This window comes from Osmia bicornis, chromosome 8 (genome assembly GCF_907164935.1).
Source record: "Osmia bicornis bicornis chromosome 8, iOsmBic2.1, whole genome shotgun sequence".
Taxonomy (NCBI): Eukaryota; Metazoa; Arthropoda; class Insecta; order Hymenoptera; family Megachilidae; genus Osmia; species Osmia bicornis.
This window is the reverse complement of record NC_060223.1, coordinates 10,720,104-10,746,532: the sequence shown is the minus strand read 5'-3', so window position 1 is coordinate 10,746,532 and position 26,429 is coordinate 10,720,104. Positions and strand designations below refer to the sequence as shown.

General features: G+C 41.2%; 1 protein-coding gene across 1 annotated transcript in view; it reads left to right on the top strand.

Moving 5' to 3' along the window:
• The first annotated feature begins 13,073 nt into the window (after positions 1-13,073).
• The window catches only part of LOC114876430 (chaoptin-like), a 53,801-nt gene continuing 40,445 nt past the window's right edge, over positions 13,074-26,429 (top strand). Inside the window, exon 1 of the mRNA XM_029187910.2 lies at positions 13,074-13,838. Coding sequence (XP_029043743.1) covers positions 13,784-13,838 — 55 coding nt within the window. The 5' untranslated portion in view covers positions 13,074-13,783. The remainder of the gene's footprint in view (positions 13,839-26,429) is intronic.

The following is a 26,429-nucleotide window of genomic DNA, read 5'->3' as shown; positions in this document are numbered from 1 at the left end:
ATTTTTCACCTCTATATTTCATTGGATTTCATATAGCTCGCGAAACATGCAAAAGAAATTCTTTCAAATATCGGGTGGTGCACGTAAAACCAACTTCAACAACCACATACATTTTCACATTTTCGCATTTTCATTTTGTAATAACGTATTACGCATAAATATATTTCATTTAACTTTATTAATCTGCATGTTTATTAGACTGTGTACAGTTTCAGAGTGCACACTGAAAGTAGCCAAATATAAAATGAAATTGAAAACTTTTGAAGGCGGTTTTGTGCGATCCACCCTGTAGAACATTCAGCATATTCTCTCATTTGCAATTGTTTTCGGCCGCGATTTCCCTAAGGAAATCAGTGGATGATCGTTATCGAGGACTCGAAATAACTTGCCTCGACTCTGCTGGATCCCGATAAAAAATGAACAACCATCTCTTCGCTATTCCTCAACTCTAAACTAATTTTATCCCTGTGTAAATAGACAGCGAAATTTCTCTCAAACGATCCGTGGAATCGAAAAACCTTCTCGAAATTCAATCCCTTACGATTTATCTTCTTTCTTTTCGTCGAATTGGCGGCTCGGGTACACACAGAGATATCGGGCTTCCTTTTTTCTCTTGTTGAGCCTGTGCAAACGGCGCGAAATGGTTTTAATTAGCTGGCCTAATTACGCGGGAAGCAACGCTCGGGGAAACGAGGTTACACCAAGGATCTTCGCGAGCGTAGCACGCGTCTCTAATAAATCACAATTAAAACGGAAGAAAGGGAGGATTAGCGGCGAAAACGAAAGAGTGCCAGTGTGGTGTTAGAGGTATAAAAAGAAAGGAAGAGAGAAAACAGAAAGCGGTCGGCGAAGATGGCGAGAAACGGATGTAAAAATGGCCCACCGGTTCCTATGCCCTCTTATTTACACCTCTAAAGCTCCAGCTGTCGTAATTTTCCTCGTAATCGTTATTAAGTACCATTTTCACCCGGTTCACCCCTCTCTCGACTGATTGTAATTCATGTGCGAAATAATAACAAATTAACACAGCCGACTTTTAAACAGATGATTTCCTACTTCCCGTGGGACTTAAAATCGAAATACGTTCTCTTCAAACTAATGATTCTAGAACTTGGACAAAATAACGATGCAACCAACTACTAGAGGTCATCCATCTTGGACACGGTGAGAAATATCTAAAAGTTGCGGGCGTCGAACAAGTTTTAACTAGCTATCATAAGTTCGTCGGCTCGCCAAGCGGTTTTGTTGCTGATTCATGCCAGTCCATGGGATTAATGAAATTGTTCCGAACCGAGGAACTCGCTAAGAAATTGCATCGTGTTCTCGTGTTCTCGCGTTCTCGTCTTCTCATGTTACGAGCTACGTTTTTGTAAGTTACCACTTTCTGTGCTTCTTGTTGCAGAAGGGTAGTTTTGATCCTTTGGTGTTTTAATGTTACCCCAAGAGCGGTTGGTTCAAGTAACACGAGCGCTTGAAATTTACGCGTAGCTGCAGAGGGGACGATTGCGAGTCACGCTGCTGTAACTCGAAAGTCGAAAGTCGAAAGTCGAAAGTCGAAAGTCGAAAGTCGAATGCGGCAAAGGTGAGAGAAGAGGCAAGGAAGAACTTGTTTGCCAGCAATATCATTAAATCTTTACACTCGCTTCCTTAATTATTTCCCTGGGACGTTACATTGTAGTACCGAGGTCTCGATGGCGCGTGCTTTAACCCCGATACCCTCTTTGCTACACTTCCTTCAGTCGAGTTTTAAAGAACTCTTCGAGTACTCATTAAATGTGACACTGTAACTAGTGGAAGGTTTCGTGAGGAGAAAAAGAAAGAAAACTCAAGACGATTGGATTTAAGTAAATGAAAAGAAATGTTTAATCCTGGTTTACGTTGCAGTGCCTCCTGCCCCTCAAAATAATAACTAAACCCAGTGGGACTGGAAAATTGAAAAAATTGTTTGAGAATTCGTATTGAAGCAAATTGAAAAGATTGTTAATAAAAACCTTGCGAGACTGTGGAAAGTTATTCTAAATTTCTCGCTGTAAATCTTAACTGGAAAATCCAGCAACTTCTTCGTTAATGAAAACGAGCGGGTGAACGAGGCAGCGTAGAGACGAAAAGCCAGGACTGAGGGGGTGACAGGAAAGGGGTAGCATTTTATGAAGCATTTGCAGACGTGCTTGGCGTACGTACGAGTCAGCCCACAGTTAACCGCTAATTGTGCCCAACGAAAGAGTTATTACGAAGGGAACCGAACCAAACCAAAGTGTCAATTGCTCGATTTTCCAACCTTCCACACGAACAATGAGATTCCCTCGTTCCATTTCCGTGAGTCGACCTCGTCTTGGCGATCGATGCTGAATTGTTCGGGCGCGATCGAGTGGTGACTTTAATTAGGGGGTTATCGTAGGGGAAACAAGATTCTCGATGTTTGTCGACCGCTCGATCGGAATTCGATTCTTCCGAGAACAGAAGAATTAAGAAGAAAAAAGAAATACACCAGATAGAGTTAGTTAGTTAGTTAGTTGAAGTGATTTTCTCTGAAACGAAGCGGAAAGGTGTACACGTTCCAGAATCTATGAATACGAAACAGATTGTTTTTTAACTCTGTCGTATTTGAATAGAAATAAAAGGATAAACGCGATAGTGGAAAGCAAACCTTCGACGATTGTAGGTGACGTAAAAACACATTGGAAATGGCCGCATCTCATTGATCGTATAATTTCGACTGCATTATGCGAACAATGGGCAGGTGTGCTGGCACGTGTTTGGCGTCTAACGAAGAAATGATTTGATCGGATAACTTGACGAGGCTCGCCTCTGATTGCGCATCAGCTGCAAATTACAAACACGTTCCGCCTGATGATTTTAGATGCGAAAGGCACCAGCAAACTAGCGAATAATTAGTAGTACATGATAATGATCTTTGTCCAGATAAAGTGATATCGAGTCTTCTTTCCAACCTTTTCCTTCTCTCTACATTCTCCGTTGCGTTAGTCAGTTTCCTGGAGCGATCGAGTCGTTGTATGGATTCCAGCACGCAACGTTGAACGGAAACGCGTAACCATGACAGAAACCACCGGAACCGTGTCAACCAATGGTCGTACAGAGCTAAATGCGGGTTTACAAAGCGACCGTTTGATCGAGGTCCACACAGGAGCACGCATGGCCGAACGAAAAGCGGATGGAACTTGGTTCAACTGCGTCCAGGCGTCGTTTAGGCGTTTCGACGCCCAAACGGGCCGATTCCAAGCGTTTCGAATGGAGTAACCTAGTAAACCGAACGGAATTCCGTCAAAATAGAGCAACTACTTGATTCCATGTAGGTTCACTGTGATTTTGAGGCTGTAAGTTCGGTTACGGAGAGCAGGACCTTTTGTCGATTCTATTATCAATCAATCCGTGTTGTTTCTAACCACAAGGGAACATTCAGGAATGAGATTTTGCGTTTGAGAGTGGAACAGAGAGATTCTGTGGATCTAGGATGCTCTAGAATCGAATAGAACGTTATTGAAATGAAGTTAGACAACGTAATCATTGAAAATTTAAACACTGATTATTGCTAGTTCAAGATTTACACTGCAGAAGGTTGACGGCATTACACGAAGCGAAAATTCAAACGAAATCTTCAAGCGTGCCGAATGAATGCCAAGAACCAACGAGTTTTAATGAACTCACTTTATTCTCTAACAAACGAACCAACTCGAATTCATTCAAACTTAACTAACTCCCTCTACTAATTTCATTCACACGACTTTCCGTCACTCGTATTTCACTCGCACTCCGGGTACCAAATTTCCGTCAGAAGGCTAAAAGTGAAAGAAAAAAGATCTAATTATCAATTGATAGCTCTTTAGAGCAATTTTGATACAATCGATGAATTAAGTATTCCAAACGCTGTGGCTTTAATCCAATTAGCCCTGATTTTTAATTGGAAGAGAATGAAACGTGTTACAAGTTTATCGAAAGTATTTAACACCGAAAGGACTAATCGATACATTGGAAATCCTGTCACGAGGTTCGATAACGTTCCATTGAACCGTTTAAGAATGCATCCCTGCAACTATCGGGACACGAATGTTGTTCGACAAGATTATACAGCTTGTTTCCTATTCCCGTTCGGCTGCTCATTGCCGAGTGTCTGCGTGTTCTGGAATCGATAATCGAAGTCTATTAACGATCATACAGCGTTATCCACGGTGCTTAGACGGACCGACCGATCGTAATTGGTCTTATTGCTTGAGCATCTTTCCTGCAATAATTGGCCTTCGATTTGTATAAAAGTTAACAATTGCTTGTTACTCTGGGTAATAGCGATTCAGAATTATAACGATATGGAAGGCAAAAATTGGTTTGGAAATTGGAAATCGAAGGAAAAATTATTCTCTCCCTGATGGAGTTGATGAAATAGATCGGATAAGTTTAATTACAGGCTCCAGGCGGGCCAGCAATTAATCAAAGAGGAAGTTGGTCTTCATGATGGAACAAAGAAGTAGTGGTAGGAAATGCAGATGGCCAGCGGCAACAGTTTGGCATAAATTAACTGATTTTCACAATGGGCTATTATACGAGACCGTTTAACCTCGCGTGCGTAGCACCCATCGAGTTCATTGTTTGTGGTCGCAGCACCGTTCGAAATGAAGGGAAAGGGAGAATCTCTGAGTGCGGGGGTTGAAAGGGGAGAACATCGCATTATGCGTCATTGTTTCACGACATTGTGCTTGATCGGTAACAGGTAATAATGTAGACATGCCTCTCACGTGTAAGCTGACAAATGGAGAGTCGATAGTGCGATGGTGCATTGGACGTAACTAAACGCACGAGCACATCTTCAGATTAATCGTTTGATTTTGTAAGTGAAATTTCAACGTCCGTAAATAACCACGAATTTAATAATAACATTCTGAATGATAAATAATTTCTTCACGATTTAACCCTTTGAAAGCTGTGAGATTCATAGAATTTATGACCTTTGTATTACTATGTGCCGTTTTGCAATATAACTAGAGCCTACTGATAGTATTGTATTCGGGAAGCTCCATTAATCTACACAGTGAAATCATTAATTTTCACTTTGCCGCATAGAAATGGAGTAAAAGTAAAATAGCTACGTATCAAAGTCATACCGTATAATACAGCAGGGAACGATGATATATCACAGGGAATTTGTTAATTTCATAGGTTAACGTTGCAATTCGCACAGATAGATGTCTTACACAATTTTGCAATTTATACGCAGATTGTGAAATTAATTGAAAGGTGTCGTGACGCATGGTCGAGACATGCGCACACGTGCACTTTAGTCTCCTGAATATTTACAGAGGTGCTCTAACTTTATAGCATTATGAGCTTCTGAGATTGCCACGTGAACGGAACAACCTGTTTATTCAAAACGTATTAATATCCCACTGCGGCTTGCATAAATATTAATAAGCTGCTAGCGTGATGGACAACAAGAGAGAGAGAGAGAGAGAATGTGTGTTATTCCGATATTATAATGTCGAATTTCACGTTTCTGTCATGATTTTCGCGAGAAGTTTTTCTGTCATGAGTTATTAACTGTGATTTTTAATGAAACGAAAAAATTGCGTTAAATCGAAATGGTGGGCAACGCCGTCGGGTCGCATGTTTACGCGAGCTAATACAGCTGAATCGCAATTCGCTTGAAAGGGAGGTTTGTGCCTGCCACGTTTCCGGGAAACTTCTCTTCCCTTGTAACACACTCGCGAGTGAGCTGAAACTCGCGGCCGTACGGTCGTAGGCGTTCCAGGAAATTCCGAACAACGCTTGTAGTCGACGGCCACGATAAGCCACCCCTGGAGGCGAGACCACCGAACCAAAGCAACTTGCCAGACAAGGAACCACCACCTCTACATATCTATCGTCCCGATCCAACCTTAATATCACCAAGAACCACCAGCTTTCGCTGCTTCCACGCTTATTATTCGATCCGCTATTCCAACGTATGCACACAAAGTGCAGAAATGGCCACGAAACGGAGAGCAACCCCTGCTTGCTTTTCCAACGGTCAAAACTATCTTCGATCGATCTGTTAGAACGAATAAAATAATGCTCGTTTTATAGACACTGAAATGTAAGTAGCTATAAAATTGAGCAGTTAGAGCAGACACGCTCGCTAGAAAATGAATATTACAAGGGGTTGAAGTTTAACAGATTGCGAATCTCGTATGGCACCCTCTTCTAGTTCTAAGATAAAAGAATGCTGAAAAAGGAGAAGGGTAAAGTGGCTGCTTATCTCGACGCTTTTGTCCCGTCGCGCGTCGTCGCGTAATTTCTTCGCCATCTGAAAAGGCACTCGTTGCAAAAATCCTCACTGTCCGCCAACAAATCGCATCGTTTCGCTCCTTTTTTCTTCTTTTTAAACGCATTCTTTCACCCGCTTGGCCGTTCTCGCTCGAGATTCGTCACGCTGCGAGCGATTTTATAGACGCCTGTGCTCAGTGTATGTTCGCTAGTTCATTGTTATTCATTGGTCGACGTAAACAACCAGCAGAAGCAGCCGTGATATCTCGTTAAACAAAGCGAGGAAGGGAAAATACACGCCTGCTGGAATATTCATGCGAATGACCACTGGCTATTCCTTCTCCACACCCCTTCCTATTCTCTCCAAATTGCTTGAATATTAATCAATATTCAGTTATTCGATTGGCGTATTTCTTGGCCGGTCTTGAAACTTTTTACTTTAGTTTCTATCGTTTTCGATTAATCTTCGAATACTGAAACCGTCTATTTGCCTACTCGTCCTATAATTTAGGGTTTAAATTTTATTTTAAGCTAGAAACATTCTATTCGCAGGCAATTAACATAAAGCAACTAATTAAGATGGTGAGAGAAAAAGGTCTAACGTTGAAAACTCGAAGAGTATTTCACAATTTTCTTCTTAGCGAAGCAATAACAAGATCTGGATGAAGCATCATCAATTTCTTTCTCGCGACGTGTAATTAAATTTTATCCAGCTCCGTCGTGAATTTGTACACTGTCAATGTTCAAAGCTACGTTTCTCTCGGACTCTTTCCCCTTATCCGCCACACATTCGACGACGTGCAATCGTATTTCACCCGGTGTCCGCCACTTCCGGTCCAGCAAAGCTTCAGCAAACGACTTTTTGTTCAAGCATCACGCGTACAACTACGACTACGTCAACGACGACGACGACGACGACAGGGATAAAGTGAGCGCGATTTTATATCGACGGATCGACGTGGACGACGTCTGCATAATCGTTGCCTGTCCAGTATCCCATTGCTCCGTTCGACGCCGTCATAAACACGTCCCGTTGAATCGGCCAGACGCTTTTGTCCAAAGTTTTGCAGGTGTACTGGAAATATTGTTGACGAACGGACGATTCAATATTACAGAAACTATTGAAAAAGTCCATCATGCTATTCAGTTAACTATAACGAGGTAATAGGGATTCTATACTGGTTCATTTGGTTGTAAATAGTTGGAAAGCGTTAACAAAGTTCATTTCATTCAAACTTTTTATCATCATTTAATAAGTTTTCTATGGTGATTCGTCGCGTTGAGGTGAATAGTATCTTTTCAATCTAATGGTCAGTGTTATAGAAGCAACCATATTCTTGTTAAAATCAATTAACACGGCCCATGTTCCCTGTGGCTAGCAGTGTTTATCGAAAACACACCAGTCTTATTGCTTTCTACGTGGTGAAATGAAGATCTTATGGGAAACAGGTTCTGTTTTCCTTCGATAATCAAAGTACTCCATATCCCGTCCAGTTGAACCACAAACGGACAACTGTTTGCAGCTAGCACGCCGTATCGATCAACCGGCGTTATTCGTCGAAGAACCATACCAAAGGGAAAATGTTCAGGAAAGGTGGCAAGAAAGAGGGTCAGCCGTGTATACGCGATGGAAAATGCGAAGAGAAATACGATGGAGAATGGTGGAGAGTTGAAACGGAGAAAGTGGTCGCCGTGAGAAGAGAGAAGCAGAGGAAAAGCGAAGAAGAGCCTCTCTATGAGTCTCTCTTTCCGTTCTCGAATGTTATTTGTATCTGTCCTCTTCTAGCCTGATGGTTTTACGTATCGCGTTTCTATCTCTTTCTTCTTCGTTTTAGCTGATAGCGATGGCTTTGAGACGTGCTGAACAAACGATCTGCCATTCACGCTTTTTCTATCATAATATATTTTCAATTTAATTCATCGTATTAATTCATAGATTGATGAACATTAAAAGGGTAAGCAGATGAACGAAGCATAAGATCGGAATAAACAGCGAATTATTATAAAAGGTAAATCGAGTGTAGCGCTTTTTGCTGCGAAATTGTTCAGCTACGTCAAAGTCGATCGTTGTTCTTCCAGAACGATGCCTTATTGTGCTTTCAACGAAAGAAAATGAGAGTTATAATTAGGTTATCGTGTAACGAACTTAAACACAATAGGTGCTCTATAACAATGTGCTATGAAAAGGGACAGACATGGGTGGAAAAATTCAATCTTTAACAACCACTACAGTGTCTTCTGTAGAAGTCAAAAGTTCAAGATAGTTGAACCCTCCGAGCAACCCTTAAATTCGAGGTGGTTAATCTCGGTAATTCTCGGAAGAGAATCGGTGTAAAATTCGCGACATAGAGAATCGAATGCCCATCGCTACTTCACCCTGTCTTCTCTCCTCTTCACTCTTTCTCACTCATCAGAGAAACTCTCTTCATCGAAAGCCTCCCACGTCTCTCCAGCTTTCTCGTCTACCGTTCAATCGAGCCTCCTCCCTCTATCTCAACTCTTCTCCTCTCTTTCTCGCGACCACCCACTCACCCCATTTGTGTCTGTACACCCTTTACGTCTCGCGCCGGCTCCACCGCTCCCATCTCGTCGGAAGCTCGCAGCTCGCAGTCCGCCGGCGACTGTTCAACGAGAACGACGGCTGCGTGCTGCAAGAAACGTTTTCACCGGGTGTCACGTTTCCGTCGACGGAAATAAATGCGTGTGGTCGAGTGTGTGTCCCTGTCGCGTGCCTTTTTCTCCGGTGAAGAACGTCGCGGATTAACAAGACTTGTCTTTTCTCGCGCGTGATTCCTAGCCAGCTGTTCATTCCCGATCTTCTTCATCTGAACTGACCAGCAATTCTGGATAAGAAGATGCTGTTTCTTCGTGATCAAGAGGAAAATCTTCATTGATCCAGTAATTGGGAAATTGAAATTTCATTCGGTTGTTCAATGTTTCAGAGTTGTTGTTAATTAGTTGTTTGGGGATCTGCCTCGATGAAGGGAAATAGTGTATTTAAAAAGAAATCCTGTGAATTTTTCAGCTGGATAATTCTCTATGGTTTTTCCGAGTGCTTGGAAGTAGAGAAAGAATGAGCGAAGTAGATACAGCCATGTGTAGTAAGACACGGGATAATATGGTTTCAAAGCTATAAGAGTGCGCAGAGGGTTAATTTGATATTTCTAGTTACATCTGCGAGCTTTTTAAGATTATATGTATTAATGAATTGTTAAAATTACTAAACACAAACAAGTGTTTCAATGAAGATTCGACGCGACAGGAGCACCCGAATAATTTATTCGTAACTCGAGAACCAAGACACTGACTTGGTTATTCTTGACACATATTCTCTTCTCTTTTCTCGACACCTTCTTCGTCGGAAATAGTTAGATCTTCCGCTCTATAACAAGTAATCTCTGTTCTCCATAGGAGAATAATCGAAATTCGATCTAAAGAACAGATGAATATCTTAAAGACATTCATCAATGACTGTCGACGAGCAACGTCACGATGAATTTAAATTTAAGTCGAGCAAAGTCGTGTTTGAAAAATACTTGAACCTCGTTTACCTCAGGGTGAACAGACGGGCAAGTTTAATAAAGCAGAAAGGGTGGTTACTCGTCACAGGTCAAACTCTCTTACCAAGAACTTTTAATCTCGTAATCCGTTATTGCGTATCAATCTGAAGATAAAAAAACCTCGTGTCTCTGGTGTTACATGAAAACGCGCAACCCCTTCGATTAAGGGGCTGACAATGAGTTTCGTGCGATAACTTTTCTTTCAGCCGCGAAAGGATTCCTACAGACACCCTAATCTACGAAATTCTGTTGAAATAACATGTTCGATTCCAGTCAAAGTTCAAACCTACTAATTTAACTTGTAGACTGTCAGTCATATAATTTACTTGGTAGTGTAAGAATTATTTGCGTTAGGTGTTTGCTTTGCTTCACACGTACATTCCATGAAATTTGCACTATAAATTTTTCAAATTCCTGTACTGTTGTAAAATTTCCAGACTTTGATGGTGCTAAGTATTTTGAAAGGATCATTTCAAGAATATTTTATTTAGAATGACTAATGTAGCGATCGTTTCAATGAGACAAAGAAGATATGTACTGTGCAAAGTGTAATGGAGCGTGATTCCACGTGGAGGAAACGAACGTAAGTGTCAGAAACGTTATTGAGCAACGGAAGTTTCAATTGCTATACCGTTTCCTCTATTAAGATTCATACTCGAAGCCTACAACAAAAGAACTCTGCATACCCGTTGTTCTTAAAAAAAGGAGAAAAAAAGAATACACGTCTCTATGGACGTTTGGATTGATTCTCAAGTGGTCGTTACGGTTGCACCCTTTCAAGGTCTCGATTATTTAGATCAAGAGGAAATCGATTGTTGACGTCACAGGTAATACGAACTGTTCTAAACAGAGAGCACAATGATTCGATACGGTTTATTTCGCATTCGAAGGTGAAACGTCGAAATTTCATCGTCGATAAAAGTTTCATCTTCGTTGAAACGTAAATTTGTTTCCTACGTTACACGCGTAAGAAGCAACGTTTTCCGCACGAAAACCCGAGACGATTTTTCGTCGACGATTTGCGAGAAACGAGATCACGAGATAAGCTTTTCTATTGACGCATTCGTTTCGAGTTAGAAAGACGGTGCTCAATCGTTATACATATGCGTTTTCTTCGATATTTTCATATTTTCAACCGTCTGCAAAGCCCTGCAGCGAGCAAAGTAAATAACAAGGGATGCAACACTTTTTCAATAAACTTCATATGCATATTACTTGGGGTGTTTGTCGGATTTTTCTCAAAATTCAGATACGTAAAATGAGATTGGGAATATCGGATGTTTCCGATACTGAATTAAATTAATTGAATAAAATGATATAATAACGTCCATTGAAAGTTGCAAAACAATCTTTAAAGCATCGATAAAAGAGGACATTCCATGTATGTATCAACAAGCAACATCGCTCACCTAAATTGAAAAGAAAAAGGATCAAAAGAGGTCACCTGCCGATTCGACGAAATATATCGATACGTTTGAACGTCATCGATGTCAAAGGAATATCAACGGGGAGAATTCGCGTGTTCCCGTTGCAGCGTAAATATTTATACACATTATTTGCATCGCAAACAGAGAAGCGGTGCAACGCTCGTTGTCTGACCCGGTATCGAGATAATCGTTGAAGAGAACGCAACCGATGTTCGTCACGATGTCTGACGTCACGGGACAAGATTTAACGGAAGGACAGACCGATATCGGCATTCCTGTCGCGGACTGAATTTCAACAGGCATCTTTTTTTTAATAACGAATGCATCGTCACGCGCCACCGGACATCGACCGTGCAGTATACAGCCGCGTTAATGCATTCTTCTGACAGAAGCCAATTCGTCCCTTCGCGAAGCTATAGGGAACCCTCTTTATGGTGTTCTCCCGATGGTACACGAGATCAATCTACTTCTCCTTTTATCCCTTGATTCGTTGCTAGTTATCGAAAAATAAGAGCGATTGAGTTGATTGGATATCGACCACTTTTACAAAGCTTTACTTGATACAAAATCACGTAGGTTGGTCGATGAAGAACAGTGACCTCATGAGAGATTCAATTTGTAATTTATTTGAATTGAAATATGTTCAATGATTGTAAATGGTTACTTCCTTGGGTTGGGCAAAGTTCTTTTTAAATCGATGCAAATTAATACGGTTCGAATTTTAAGCGACAAAATGGTGATGAATCGTTACTAAATGACACGGACAAATCCAACGGAACCATCGAATATCTGAGATATTCTAAGCCGGTGGTTTCTAGTTTTTCTATCAATAACGACATTTCGGACGGGATGGGAACCGATGGATTGGACGATCGAAACTGTAAAACCGTAGCAAAACGATGGAGGTGAAGAAGGGATGGCGCACTTTATCGACGTTTTACGACTTCATTAAGGCGCCGTTATGAGCTAGATATCGTGGGTTGAACAAAGTGAGTTGAACGGCACCGCGATAAACCGCGTCGATTTATGAATACCGTGAAAACCATAACGGCCGTTGCTAATCATTTCTTGGGGATTTCATGAGGTTCGTATCTACTTGCGATTGCTGTGCGATTTCAATAGGCTTCGATAATGACAAAGAATAAATAGTGTATCTAATACTGACGGTAAATCGAAAATTGCAGTAAGCTATTTTATTTAATAATATGTACGTTAACACGTAGAACGTCTTTCAGTTTGACGTTCGAATTTCGATGCCGGAAGTGCCGTCGGACATTGGCGCGCGCGCGCAAACTTCAATTAGCGGTCGCTGCCAATTAACAATGTACACGGTAATCGTTCACCGGCACTGAAAATTCGGAGGAGAAGCGGATACGCTGCGAATTAACGATCAGTTTAAACTGATCGAAACGTCCCTTCACTTTCCTCTTCGTAACCGTGTTCGTGTCGTCGATTTATCTTCCCGCGTTTTTCTCTTCGTGCAATGGTTACGTCGATTTCGCGGATTGAAAAAATCCCCATTTCCCGTTTCCCTGAACATTTTGACAAATATTTACGATTCGGAATTAAATTAAAACGATTAAACGAGGGGTATTTAAATTTAATTCTTCTTTTTTTAAGATTTATCGGAAAATAATATAGTCGTTAGAGAAAAGTGTTAGGTTAGGTTCAAACCATTCCGTTAATGATTATCTAATTTGTTTTTAACTGGTTTTAACTGAATAAACTGATTCCTCATCGGCGTCTATACGTACATATATATGTATATATCTTATATGGTAAAGAGGTTAAAAATTGTCAAGTAGTAGAGCACTTACCTTTTTTAGTAGTTCCACCAAAGTTGAAGGTTAGCCGCTCGATGTCTGTGCAATCAAGCCACGTCCAATAAAGCCGGCAATTTTTTCTTTTTTCCATTCGTCTGCAATTAATTCCCAGCAGCGATACCGGAATCACTGAATTCTTTATCGTACAGGAAACCTCCACGAACAGCCACGAACAGCCACGGGATCCAGCTGGGTGGCAATCATCCCAGGAATTCGACGAATCTTCCGGTTGGAGAGGCAAGAAAGAAGGGAATCAGGAAATACCCGGGTCGGAACGAAGAACAATCGATGCATCGGAAATCGACGCGATCGTGAAAGCGAAATGGACAACTGGCTAAGCGGAAATCGCGTACACTGGACGAAAAGCCGGTCAACATCGATGGCGTAACATGAACATCGCCCGATTCCGAATAGTAACCTAACCAACCTTTGTTACGTATGCTCCGGCCACTCGCGAGAAGTGACGCGTCACGTGATTGTCCTTCGACTTGGAGTCGAGCAGGAACGATAATCCGGCTGGCTTGTCGAGTCGGATGATTTCGGCTCACTTCGGATCGGTCGTCTAAGCACAACGCAACGGTGTTGATGCTTGAAACGGGTGACTGCTAGTAGAACACAATGATTCATCGAGCAGTTTGGTCGGGGAGCATTCATTTTCGCGTTCGAGCGTGCTAGTGACTTATCAGTGTTTGTGTTGGATTAACGTGGCGTGTGTATCGCGATGACTCTACGTCGTTTCACCCTTCTGCCGATTTCTCTGCTGCCTACTTGTATGGGTGAGTCTCTTTTCACTTTTTTACTATTTTTATTGAACATATATGTATATAAACGTGCGTATGAACGTGATTATTATCGTTCTTTATTTTTCGTGTTCCTCATTTGAAATCTATTTGAAAACACGATCGTGACGTTCAAGAGGTGCGTGTCATCGCTTCTATTCGCTTCTATTCGCTTCTATTCGCGTCCGATCTGCTACGCCAATGGCCAGGCGTCTCTGTTTTTCCGACGTATTTTGCTTTGATGGAGCTTAATCCGCTTATATCCACGAGGGCGAGCCCTGGCTACCGGCTGGAAATTTTCAATCAACGGATCGCGCGTCCATTTGCCAGATAACTTGTTTTCCCTTTGTTTGTGAATTCGAGGACCAACTGCGTTGCACCTCTGTTAACTATAGAGGTTATGTCCGGATGTGTGTGTGTGTGTGTGTGTGTGTATGTATGTATGTCTACAGAGGTTACTCTGTTAACTATAACAAGGCTGAAATCTCGTTGCATTTTCTATCCTTTTCACTACTTTTTCTAATGGTTTTTCTAATGGCTTGAATCAAGGCTAACAATTACTTTGACGTAATACTTTGGGAGAACAATTCGGCAATTACTGGTTCGTTTAGATGTTTCACGCGTTGCAAACACGATACATATTGCATTGAATATTCCTTTCCGTTAGAAGGGGTAAATAAGCGTGGAGAAGCAGTAACTTATGAAAAGCTTCTCTCGTTTGAACGGATAAATTAACTCTCGCCAATGTTTGGACACCTGCAGATATTTGTTTCTCTCCGTCAACAGTTTTAAGTTGAGCAGGATGAAATATTGCGTTGCTGTTATGGGCCGAGTGTATTCGCGAAATTTTGTATAAATTGATATAGGAGTTCATCTTTCGGATAAAAATAAATAAATAAATTTAAATATCCTAAGAAATCGTAATTAATTAAATTTCTCGCTGTGATAAATCAGAGAAGTGGTTCGCGTCACGATGTTTGCTGGACACTCGAAAACGCGGCGCGCTTTTGGTTCGTTTCCAAAGGAACTTGAAAATCCAAGACGTCCAGCAGTTCGATGCATTAGCGTATAATTTATATGTACATATACGGAAGTGGTAGATTTATATACGTTGCACGATGCATTACGAAATATGAGTTTACATTGTACGTTTCTTGTGTATCGTTTGACCCGAGTGCCTGCACCTTAACCCCCCTTGCCCTACACAACCCATTTCTTTCTCCTTCTCTTAAAAGTTACGCTAAACAACTGTCAACAACTCGTGAGTAACGGTAGTGAAAATTTATGAATTTCCTCTGAACACGGATTCAGTATTCACCAAGTTGCCGAATTATTCTTTAGTGTACGAAATAGTGACTAATTTCTCCGAGGGCAACGCGGTAATAATTGCAATAGATCGTTGTAAACGGAGTTCCAAGGGTTTCCTTGTGCATTCCTTCACGACCACAAGCATTACTGTCTCTCTCGAATCTGAGCTCACGGGGTGAGAGAATAATTTACGCGGGCATCATTCTGCGTACCTTGAATTTTAACAATTTTCTACCATTCGTAATACGTGAATTTTGTTTAAACTCGATGTGTTTTGTAAATTAGGAAACGATATTAATTCTTTGACTAATTATTCAACAATCTATGATCTACCTCATTAGTGAAATTTTTGATATCTTATAATTTGGTAATAAAAAGCAATTTAAACAACAACGATATAATGGAACAGTTCGAACAGGAGTGACACAGTTTCGCTCGATCGGCGCGTACGATCGTCGCGTCGCCAAACAACAGCACATAGTAGAAGCGAACACAGGAACCTAGGAAAACTTTCAACAAGCAATTGTTCCCACCGCGTTATATGAAATTAATTACTCAACTCCTAACGAATATAAGTTGTTACGCTTCGACAAAGTGATCTTGACGAGCTCGTTAGAGCGTCGCGCGCGGTTCGGAATTAACGACCGTCCCTGATTGCCTGTAGCTAGTCGGCTCATTGTTCAATTATTAACGATCCGTGTATTGTTCGTCAAACGTTTAGTGGGGTGTACACGGGTATCGAGAGAAATCGTGTCTTTCTACCTGCTATACCAAGTCGAACTCTTGTTCAAGATCAATCGAACAGAATCGAATTAGATGCTTCTTCGATCAGAAATCCACATTTCTCACGAAATAGAATAGTCGATTGATAGTTTACATCCAGCGTGGTCAGATAGCTTTGTTTGAAATTGAGGGTATACGATTGAAATGTCATTTAAAAATAACGTAGACGTTGCATACGTATCTTAGTTGGTTAAAAAGGCAAATGATGAACGTTGATCTAGCAATGATCTTTCGTTCTAATTGTAAGTAAGATAACCATCCTATAATGTTTGAAGCGTTGTAATCAACAGCGTTGTACATACATAGGTCTGCGTCTGACACCTGTAAGGGAAATTAATTCGCGACAGCTGTCTCGGTCGTCAGTTCAATTAAGTGCTGTATGGAGTTGAGTGGTCCTGTAACAAATTCATTCTGGTCCGCAGTGAATTATACAGAGATCGAACAGCTCATAGAAATCGCGATCTCGTGTAGCTCTTTGAAAGCTAACGGTTTAGTATCCCGCGATAACCTGACCGCTTCTGATAACGGAACACTCGTCGCAGCTTCATTATCGGCCGACAATGGGGTCAGATCGCTGCGATTCCTGTTTTAAACGACTCTATAATCCATCGACGTAACCTCGATAAAGCAATGGACTTTCATAATCGTTGGAATATAAAAAAAAAACCGAGCGTTATCTGGTGTCGTTCGATTACGTCGTAACAATAATGCACCGGAACGAGTCTGTTGGCGCAGCGTGAAACGGTAGCGTGTATACACGTTCTTGCTTTAGTTAACATTGAAATTCGGTTAGGAGAACTTTATCGAACGTATAGTTCGATGTTTATCCAAAGATATTAGGTACATAGGATACACACTTTTATCCGATAATCGTGCAAATATTGACGATACGCTGAAGAACGCTCGAACAAATCGTTGCAGCAGCATTGAAATTATTTAAAATGTAACAAACGTTTATTTTCAACTTAGCAAACGATATCAACGATAGTAGATAACGAATGAATAGAAATAACAAGAGGATTGTAAGGTAGAATTTTATTTTATTTGAAAATAGACACGTTGAATCCGGTATACGATAACACTACAAAGGATCAACGAAATTTTCACGTGAAAATCAGTGAAACGAAATTTTTCCATCGCGTTTAACTCTCTATTGATGCTTCGTGTTCGAGAGAACGTGTTTATTTTTCCGACGAGATATGAAACAATGGAAATTATATTCCGATAGGGTGCTACCGTGTTTGCCGAAGCTTGTGTGCCTCGTTCAAATAACGAGCGAACGTGATCGATGCATAGAACAATGATTTTCACGCTGGATATTCTTTTATTGATTACATTTCGTAAATTCAATCGTTCTGTATTTTTCGTTTTCCTTAAATCGCTGACACTTTTCATTCTCGTGTATTCTTAACTAACTTATAAAATCTGCCAAGTACACTTTCCCGTATTCTGATGAATCTTGCGAACGAAATAATCCCCAAGATGCCAGAGTATATTCGTTCTCGCGAGAATTATCCTGGCTAATTAATTAGAAGCGTTACGCGGTAGCGAGTTACTTCGAGGTAATTGCCCGCTCTGTACAACGATACGCCGCGCCGGTTACGTTCGAAACAACATCATCCATTAATTTCACGAGAACATGGAACACTTGCGCCATAGAAAAAGCAATAACTTCTTTCTTCTTGCTACCTGCACCCCCTCTTTGGTGCATTACTAAATATAATAGAATAATAATTCTAAATTAACAGAGTCTTTATGAAATTGTATGTATTACAGTTTCCAACCGATTCTGTCCCGCGACGTATCTCTTTTTTCATTTTCCTTCGAATAATTGCAAAACACTCGAATGAGAAAAACGCTACCATCCGAGATAAGCGGAGAGCTGGTTCGGTAAAAATTTTCCGGAACGTCACGTTGCGCGTTTTATCGTCGATTGGAGTCTCATTGACGACGCTGGTCTACGTTCGTCGCGACGCTCTTTCAAACTTCCACTCCTCCCACCTGTTTGCCTTCTTTTTTTTTATTTATTTGCTACTACATTTCTCTCTCTCTCTCTCTCTCTATTCCTTTTTAACAGGTACTTGAGACGAAGAGACCAAGTCGCTTCAACCACGACCGGAACAAACTCGAACGCTCTGAGCCGTCGTCGAATGAAAGCGACCATTCAACTTGGCAGCATCGTCGATGCCAGGTTAGGATAGGATAGGATAGGATAGGATAGGATCCGCGTTTATTTCGCGAGTATAAAAATTTGTATCCGTGTGCGGGAACGATTTGCGACTGGTGCCGATGAAAATTTCACCGGATATATTTGAAGCTTTGTCTATTTGACGACGATAGGGATTGAAGTTTCAAATTATTCGAAATTGTTGCCCAGCCTGCGATAGGATTAAATTTTAAATTCGAACGAAATGAAACAATCTATATTTCAAAAATATTATAGAACGTTTAACAATATCGGGGTATATACATATACGTATACGGATTTCCACGAAGAGTGATCGTTGACGTATGAAAAACTCGTTAAAATAAATTACCGAATTGCCTCGATAGAAAGATACCATCGATATCTCTATCGATACTCTTATAAATAGTCTATATTCGATGAATCGATAATCGAATTCCGTCTGATCCTTAAACCGCGCGTATACCGCAACGCACGCCCTGGTAACACAGGGAGAACAGCAACGACGATGGTGGAACTCCATCAATCTGTCTCGCGGTTTGATCGAGTGTCGACGTAGAGCTGTCAGCAGGGACTAGCATAATATCTCGCGTGTGATAATCGAGTCTCGAATTTGGGAGAATGGTGATCGAGGATTACGAATGATCGGGCTGAGCGAATTACAGGGTCAGGGGCTCTCTCGGCTCGCTGCTGGTAGACAGTTCACATGTAGGACTATGATTTCCAGCCCGTCCCCATACGAGGCTTGTCTCTTAACGTTTTGATGGACGGCCTGTTGAAGGAAATACAATGTGCCTGGGTTGCACGAAATTCCTGTCGAATTGAAGGAGAAGCACCCATACCAGATGGAAGTATAGAGGTGTCCTCGACATGATTGAAACGCCGCATCCAGGATCCTTGAAAAACTCGAACCGGTATCGCGAAGATGCTTTCACCCTGATGCCAGGATATGGTGTAATGATAAATGATCCGGAAAGAAAAATGGTTAGAACCACCCCGGGCTGATCTGCGATGACAGTCGCTACTTCAGCCAACTATTTGATCAACCATTTCAAAGTATCTACATTAGGGGTGGTGATTCGAACTGTTTTTATAATAAATTTACAATTAGAGTTTAGAGTTTGATAAAGAAAAATGAAAATGGAGCTATTAATGCAATTCTTTACAACCTTTTTCGCTATTACCTTTCAAGCGGAGCAGACAACTTGCAGTAGTACGAACTGCCTTTGTAGTAGATTAGCTCGTACGTCGCGTCGCGCGTCGTTCGATTAACACCACGAAGAGAGTGTGGACGTCGCGGTTTTGGCGTGCTGCGCCTGACACTGCGGGCCTACCATCCATTATTCTGTCCTCTCCTCGCCATGACTCTCTCTGTCGGTCTTCTCTTCCCCGGGCTTAAACTGATTTTCACCGAGCGTCGTCCGTCGCTTCTCTTTCTTCCTTTCAACGTGTACCAAGCCGTGCACTGTACACTATGCTCCCGTTTATATAATGGGTCGTCGCTAATCGAGAGACGGCGAACTCGTCGCTTTAACCGTCAGTTTTCTCTCGACGTTGCACATCCCACCCGTTCAACCCTCACGGTTGTTTCATTCGTTAAAACAAGACGACATCCTTTTGTCGAGGATCTTCAGTCGCGAAAACTCGACACGAATGGCGTGATTAATATTTCAGATGGTTCTTCCGCAAACAGACGAGTAATATTCGCGAGAACACACTCGATGCTCTTTATCTATCCGAATTCAGTTGTTTCGAAATAGGAAAGCTTGTTGTTCGCAAAGATGGTTCGAAGTTAACTAGATAATTTGGAATTTCAGGAATTCGAGGTAATTTCATTACGAATTTGAAAAAGAGTTTCGATGTAAAGTAATTAGTTGGACGATAGCTGGTAGTCGTTGAGAAAAATATAACTTACAAAACAATATGTATCATGAACACTCTCAGAATGATTTTCAAGAGTTTTTTAGTGAAACGAAGCGCTATCTTTGAATTCTTCGCATCCTTTGACGGATGGCTCATTTACTCGGTGCAAAAAAGAAATTAACCGCGCCAACGATATTATGATAAAACCGGTCATTCACCCGCTCTTTGCTAGCACTCCTCTGTGAAATGTGAATTCTCTGTCTATAGGTACGTATGTATATTTTAAGAAATTTTAATTAAAGATAATTTTTTAATTGATCGAATCAAAAATCCATACGAAAAAAAGATTTGCCGTTTTAAGACCCGGACTATATTTATGAATCCCACGAATACCATATTTCAATCATCTGGTATATTTCTGGATCCTTCTTAAAATGTATTTTTCATTACTCGTTCCTGTCGGCCGTTTACACAGCGAAAAGCTGAAGGGCGCGACTGCATAAATAGAACTGGTTTAGTCTTTTCCAACAATTGCAAGCTACAGACACCGCGAAATCCCTCCTTTGTACCGTTTTCTCTTTTTCATTACCCCTATCTTGGTCCGTTTGTTCGTTGTTCATCGTTTTTTATTTTCCTTTCCTTAGTCTGACAGTTTATATGTACAGGGTGTTCCAGTAATCATTTCCTTAAAAAATTAAATAGAATAAGATTATTTTATAATTTAGTAATAATAATCGAAACATCGAGTATCCGACAACTTGATTTATAAGCAAATTTGTCTCAATGCCGTGCCATAAATGAAAGATTCAATGTAATCCCAATGAACACCCTGTATACGAAGCTAATGAAGCAAACTCATCAGCAAACGGAAAAGAGGAAGAAAAAGGAAAAAGGAAGCGAGTCGGTGATCTCAAAAAATAACGAAGTACATACCTGTGGAGTGGCACGAGAGAGTAAACGCGTCTTAGTCGTGGCGGTGTTTTTTTTATTTTGATGGATAGCGTTCTACTTGCGACGATCTTTTAAGCTTCCTTCCTTCCTTCCTTCCTTCCTTCCGCTCGTCTGATATTAGGGAATATCGTCGATGACAATGATGGAAGAGAAATCGTTAAGCTACGCTTCGCTCTTTAATCGTCCATGTAACCACTTAACTCTGTAAATCTGCTTTTCAGAAATTTTCCAGCAAGTATTAAAATTGATGAAATCGCCGATTTAATTAACGTCAAGTAGCAGATCTGCAACGGACAGATTTCAAACAAATTTTCAGCCCAACATAATAATATGCTGATTTCGTTTTAATTAATTTTGCAACGAACAAGCAGAAATCGTACCTGTGTTTTAGCAATAAACGTTTGCATTAGATTATTACAGTGTGTGTTTTCATAATTTAATCTCTCGAAAATGGGAATAGATGCAAGTCACCCATGGTAATGATGAAGCATATCCATTGTCTTAGAAGACAGTTTATGAAAGAATATTCAGATTATTCAGAGCACGGTGTGTATTACGTTCTTGATTCACGAAAAAGCTGGGTATGACCAACCCGTTACAAAGAGTAATATTATAATGAAGGTTATATGCAACCGGGAATCCGCTTTTATGGATTGGGTAGTCTTTAAGCTCGCCACGCTCGTGATCAAAGAACGAACGAGACCCGGTCGCGCAAATTGCTTGAAGATAAATCGAAAAAAGAAAAAAAAAAGGGTAGCTAGGCTTTTCTTGCGATTACCGTGGGGAATAGCAAAGCACACGAATGTACTCTGTTGATTTTGAAGCAAAAGCACTTAAGCGGTTTCATCCCCTTCGTAATCGCTAAACGCACCCTTGATATGATATCGTTTAACGTTTACATCGACGATAGCAATGATCATGAAGTAAACTACATGATCCCTCAGAACACGTGCAACGAAAGCTATCCACGTTTTGTATAAGAAAAATATGCATTTACATAACCGTCAATATGGCTAGTTTTTACTGCATCTAAAAGGAAGTTCGTAACGGACACATTTGGAACGTATTTGATGCGGATCAATTCCTATTCGACTAGATTTTCAATAAAATACCATTATATAAAATGTTAAAAAGCCTGAATCACGTTGGATGAAGATTCTTTTTCCAAGCGTGACAGCGCTTTTTTCGCGGAAAAATGCGGTGAACTTTATCAGCAAACGTATCTCAGTCGACGTTCCACGACTTAACGCGTTCCTCGCGCGTATTTTTCATCCAGTGCATTCATGCATTTAAATTGGCCCCGGGCTTTTATAAATCCCGGAATACCGTGAAACCGGACGTTGATCACACTGCAAGAACGCCACTCGACGTATTCGTCTTTCTTCTTTCTTTATTTCCTAATAATTTGCGCTGTAATATAAAATTCACAAGTTCTGTTTTTTGTAAAAGTGTTTTACACGCTATCGAACTCCTCGATTGGTGGAAAAAACAGTTGGATCCTAGCCAACAGCTTTATGCAATCGTAAGCTTCGATTTGACCTCGGTTCGTTCATCTTGATAAGGTGAAGAGATGGATTTAATATCTCTAAACAGAAAATCGAGCAGTAGGTTCGCGATTCCGCGAACAATCTGGCGAGCGACGTGTGAATATGCGACCCTTCCGACGACGAAATTTCGGTTAACTGCGTTGCTCGTCGAAAGTAGCAGCAGTCGGACAAAACGCGGTAATTAGAGTAGGTAATTGCTACGGTGAAATGAGAGAAAGAGAGATAGAGAGAGGAAGGAGAAGCAAAATCAGCCGCGGTAGCAGGGCAATCATGGTAATTACTCGTGAGCATGTTCATTACAGCGGCGCTGGTAAAAGGAGCGTCTAGGAGCGGCTAGATTTCGTCCCGCCTCATTGCATCCTGTATACTATTTTATATTTCCTCGTGGTAGGTAGACGCGAGAGGAGAAGAATTATTGTTCGCGTTTGTGTGTACACGTGGGGATGTTGGGTTTGCTTGAATAGTACTCAGCCAAGAGCGTACGAGACCGTAATTAGGCATTGTAACAATGTGTTAAATGTAGGTCGATTGGACGTTGAGAGATACCAATCAATTTTTTCCTCGCAGAATGGAACGAAAAAAAAATCAAAATTCTGTGACTATTTTTTAACAAATGACAATTTGACAAGAAATAATTACTGGATCAAGCACTCGTGCATCCAAAAGGTGATACAAGTCTCGTCCTTATTATATGCAAATCAGACAATTATTCCCCTGTACCGTGAAATTACACCCTTGGAAATTTTTCTCAGCCGAGGGTTGATTCTCGTGGTTCAGTCGAATCAGTTTCGACAACCACGTCGGTGCTAAGGATTTAAGAAATGTGTTTAGCACTCGGGGCAGAATTTAAAGGGTGTGGCTACAAGTTTCACGAAATTGGCTATTTGCAAGCCTCGAATTGAAGAGGGGTTACTTTAGAATCAAGCAATATTTTCATTTTGCTGAAATTGAGATTAAGCAGTTCTGGAGAGCTGCAATGATATTGGAAGAATTTGAAGAAACAACCGTTTTTTAAATGAAATCTCTCGTGAAATCTAAAACGCTTTCAGAGGGTACAGAGGGTAAAAAAGTCGAACTAAAGAGGATTCGTTTGTTGGACCACTGCCCCAATCAATTGAGCCTATCCAGAAGGCCAACAAATAGCCTTTTCCTAAGCCCACAATCTATACTACAAATCCCTAGCAGAAGTTTCTTCAATCCGTTGGATGTTTGCTCCAGAAAACAGTTTCTGTTTACCTTCGTTCTTTGGAGGGAGTTGCCTGGAACTCATGAGCATAAAATAGAGACCCGACGAATCGAGCAACCCTTAAAAACAACCTGTCAGTCTTTAACAAATACCATTTGGATTTTCTCAATTAATTATCAAAAATTTTTCCCATTACAATTATCGATTCATTCGATATTTCAAAAGAATTCCGTATTTTCCAAATCGAATCTTTCTGAAACATTTCTGCCTGGAATTATGTCCAACCCCATCAAGATTCAAGCATTGTATCAGGAGTTCCTTTAGGAGTGATCGAAGGACGGTAAGCGCCACGCCAGTTTCGTGCTTGCTAGTCGAATCAATTTCCGTCGAAACCAGCCCCATTAACGATCAGCCCACTCTGTGGTAACGGAGAAGGAAGAAGAGGTTGGTGCCCCTCTTGCTTTTCCCTTCGGGGTCTACAGCGACCCTTCGTGAATTTATTCGCACGAACGCTCACCACGTCGCCGAGGAATTCCATTAATCGACGTGCAGCCACTTTGAGGCGAGAGAGCTACTGCTTTATAAATGGCGGCGAACACAGTTTAAGCTCGGATTTATGCCCGGCTGCAAATTCGACTGAACGTTTTCCCATCTACACCCAGCTCGATCGATTTTCCGCTGAAAAGTTTCACTGAAAAATAACAGATAGATTGGTAATATAACAAACCGCGAAAGATACCTATTGGTTGTTGCAAACTATTTCTTCAAACGATAATTACGATTAAACCCTTAAAGCGATCATTCGTGGTCTTCTACTCGAAAAAGATTTCTCTCGTCGAAGAAGGGATCATCGTCTGCATAACACGACGCGATGCCACGAACTTTTCTAATAAAAGTTACCGCGACAGATTCGCTAACGCGTCTCTCCTTTCCGTTTTCTTTCATCGTTAAGTTATCGGACTCTCATCGAGTGCAAACTTCCTCTAACGTTTTAATCAGAGAAGACTCGATTTGAACTTATTCGTACGAAACAACAACTTCAACGCTGTTCGATAATAAATAACCAATCTTTTGTCGCACAGGAAACCTTACAAGCACGATGTTTCATTTCCTTTTTCAAATCAGAATTCCCAATTTACCGAGCCATCTCTCGACAAAGAGTCCCGTGAAAAGTATGGAACACAGGCTCAGCTCCGTAGAGGATTTGACGGTGAAAAAATACTGTGAAACTCGCACGCCGCGCCGCGCCGCGCCAGTAGCCAGCCAGAGGGTGTAAACAAGGGAGAAAATTGCGAGGAATCGGAACGCGGTCGCGAGGAAGAGGGGTTGCGTGGGGTTCGAGTTCCGTTGAAAGCGTCCGTGAGAGCGACAGGAATCCCTCGCGGCTGTGCAAATGTTTAATGTGTAATTAAAAACTAACGTCGTCTATTACATATGTCGTGTATCTGTTTGTCTCGAGGAATAAACCGGGCTACTCACACACGCCAGAGATCCCTTGATGTTTCCAGAAATTTATTAGTTAAAGCAGAAATTTGTATAAGCTGAAAATCTTCTGGGATGAACGAGACCGGATAATTCTCGTTTATTATCGGAAAAATGATCTATTGTTCGTTTCTTCGAACAAACCGAAAGATGATACCTACCAGTGAAGTTTTCGTTATCGATTTCGATTTACCCGCGAATATAATATCGAATCAATGAAACGCTTCGATGTTGTATCAAAGACGGTTCTTTTGTAAAGAAGAGCTGATCCACGAGCGAACGCCTCGAGGAATTCTTCTTTCAACTCGCCTACTATTCGCGGCCTCCATTGTGATCGTCGGAAGTGGAACGAGCTGTGTGCGTTACTGAATCTTTCATGCGATCTATCGCGCATGCTATCTTATACGTGATTTCGAAATCAATATTTCAAAGCCACCCCGATTACGTATTGATGGAGATATCTGGATTACCCGGTTTCCTTGTGGAGAACGCACTCACCAGTTACTTACTAGGTAGACTCGTTGCTCGAATACACTTGAAACTATTGTTAAGACCGTGAAAGAAAACGTTAACAAGTTTCGAGTTAAGTATAGAAAAGTATACTTTTACGTATTAGCTCCTCTGAAAGAAAGCACTCTTGAAACGTACACAAATGTTGCGAAAATCGACGGGTGTAGATAAACGACGAAGAGAAACGAAGAACGAAAGATGAAGCAAGGAAAAAGCACGATGCTGGCGAGGCGAAATTTCTTGCTCGGCTGTGGCAAAGTCGGCCGCGATCGTCAAAGAGCAGCGGAATTCCTCCCGCAATTAGCGACGCCCGGCGTGCACCGATAAAGTCAATTAACCAATCGAGTTAATGAAATACCCGCTGACGATTAACCCTCGTTTCCTTGCGCGACCAGCACCCGCGGCCGGTGATAAAGGGATGTACGTGACTCAAATCCTCCATCGTGTTCTCCGCGTTATTTCTTCGTTTCCAACTGGGATTAAAATGTTCCTCGTCCGCTACACGCTTCTACACGCTTGTGAAATTACGATCACCCGGTCTTATCTACTTACTTTAATGGACGATTCGCGTGTTCTACGAACTTGTGGATAACGTTGCTTAAAATAATAAAGACTTTCTTTTTTTTTCTTTTAGTAAATCAAACTTGTCTGGATTTAATTTTTTCTACGACGAACAATGTATATTAAAAATTGTATACGTTCTTTGAGTAGAAGGCGTATTTGGAGAAAGGAGAATTCCGTGAAGTTTAACGCAACTTGGTCGAATAACTGAT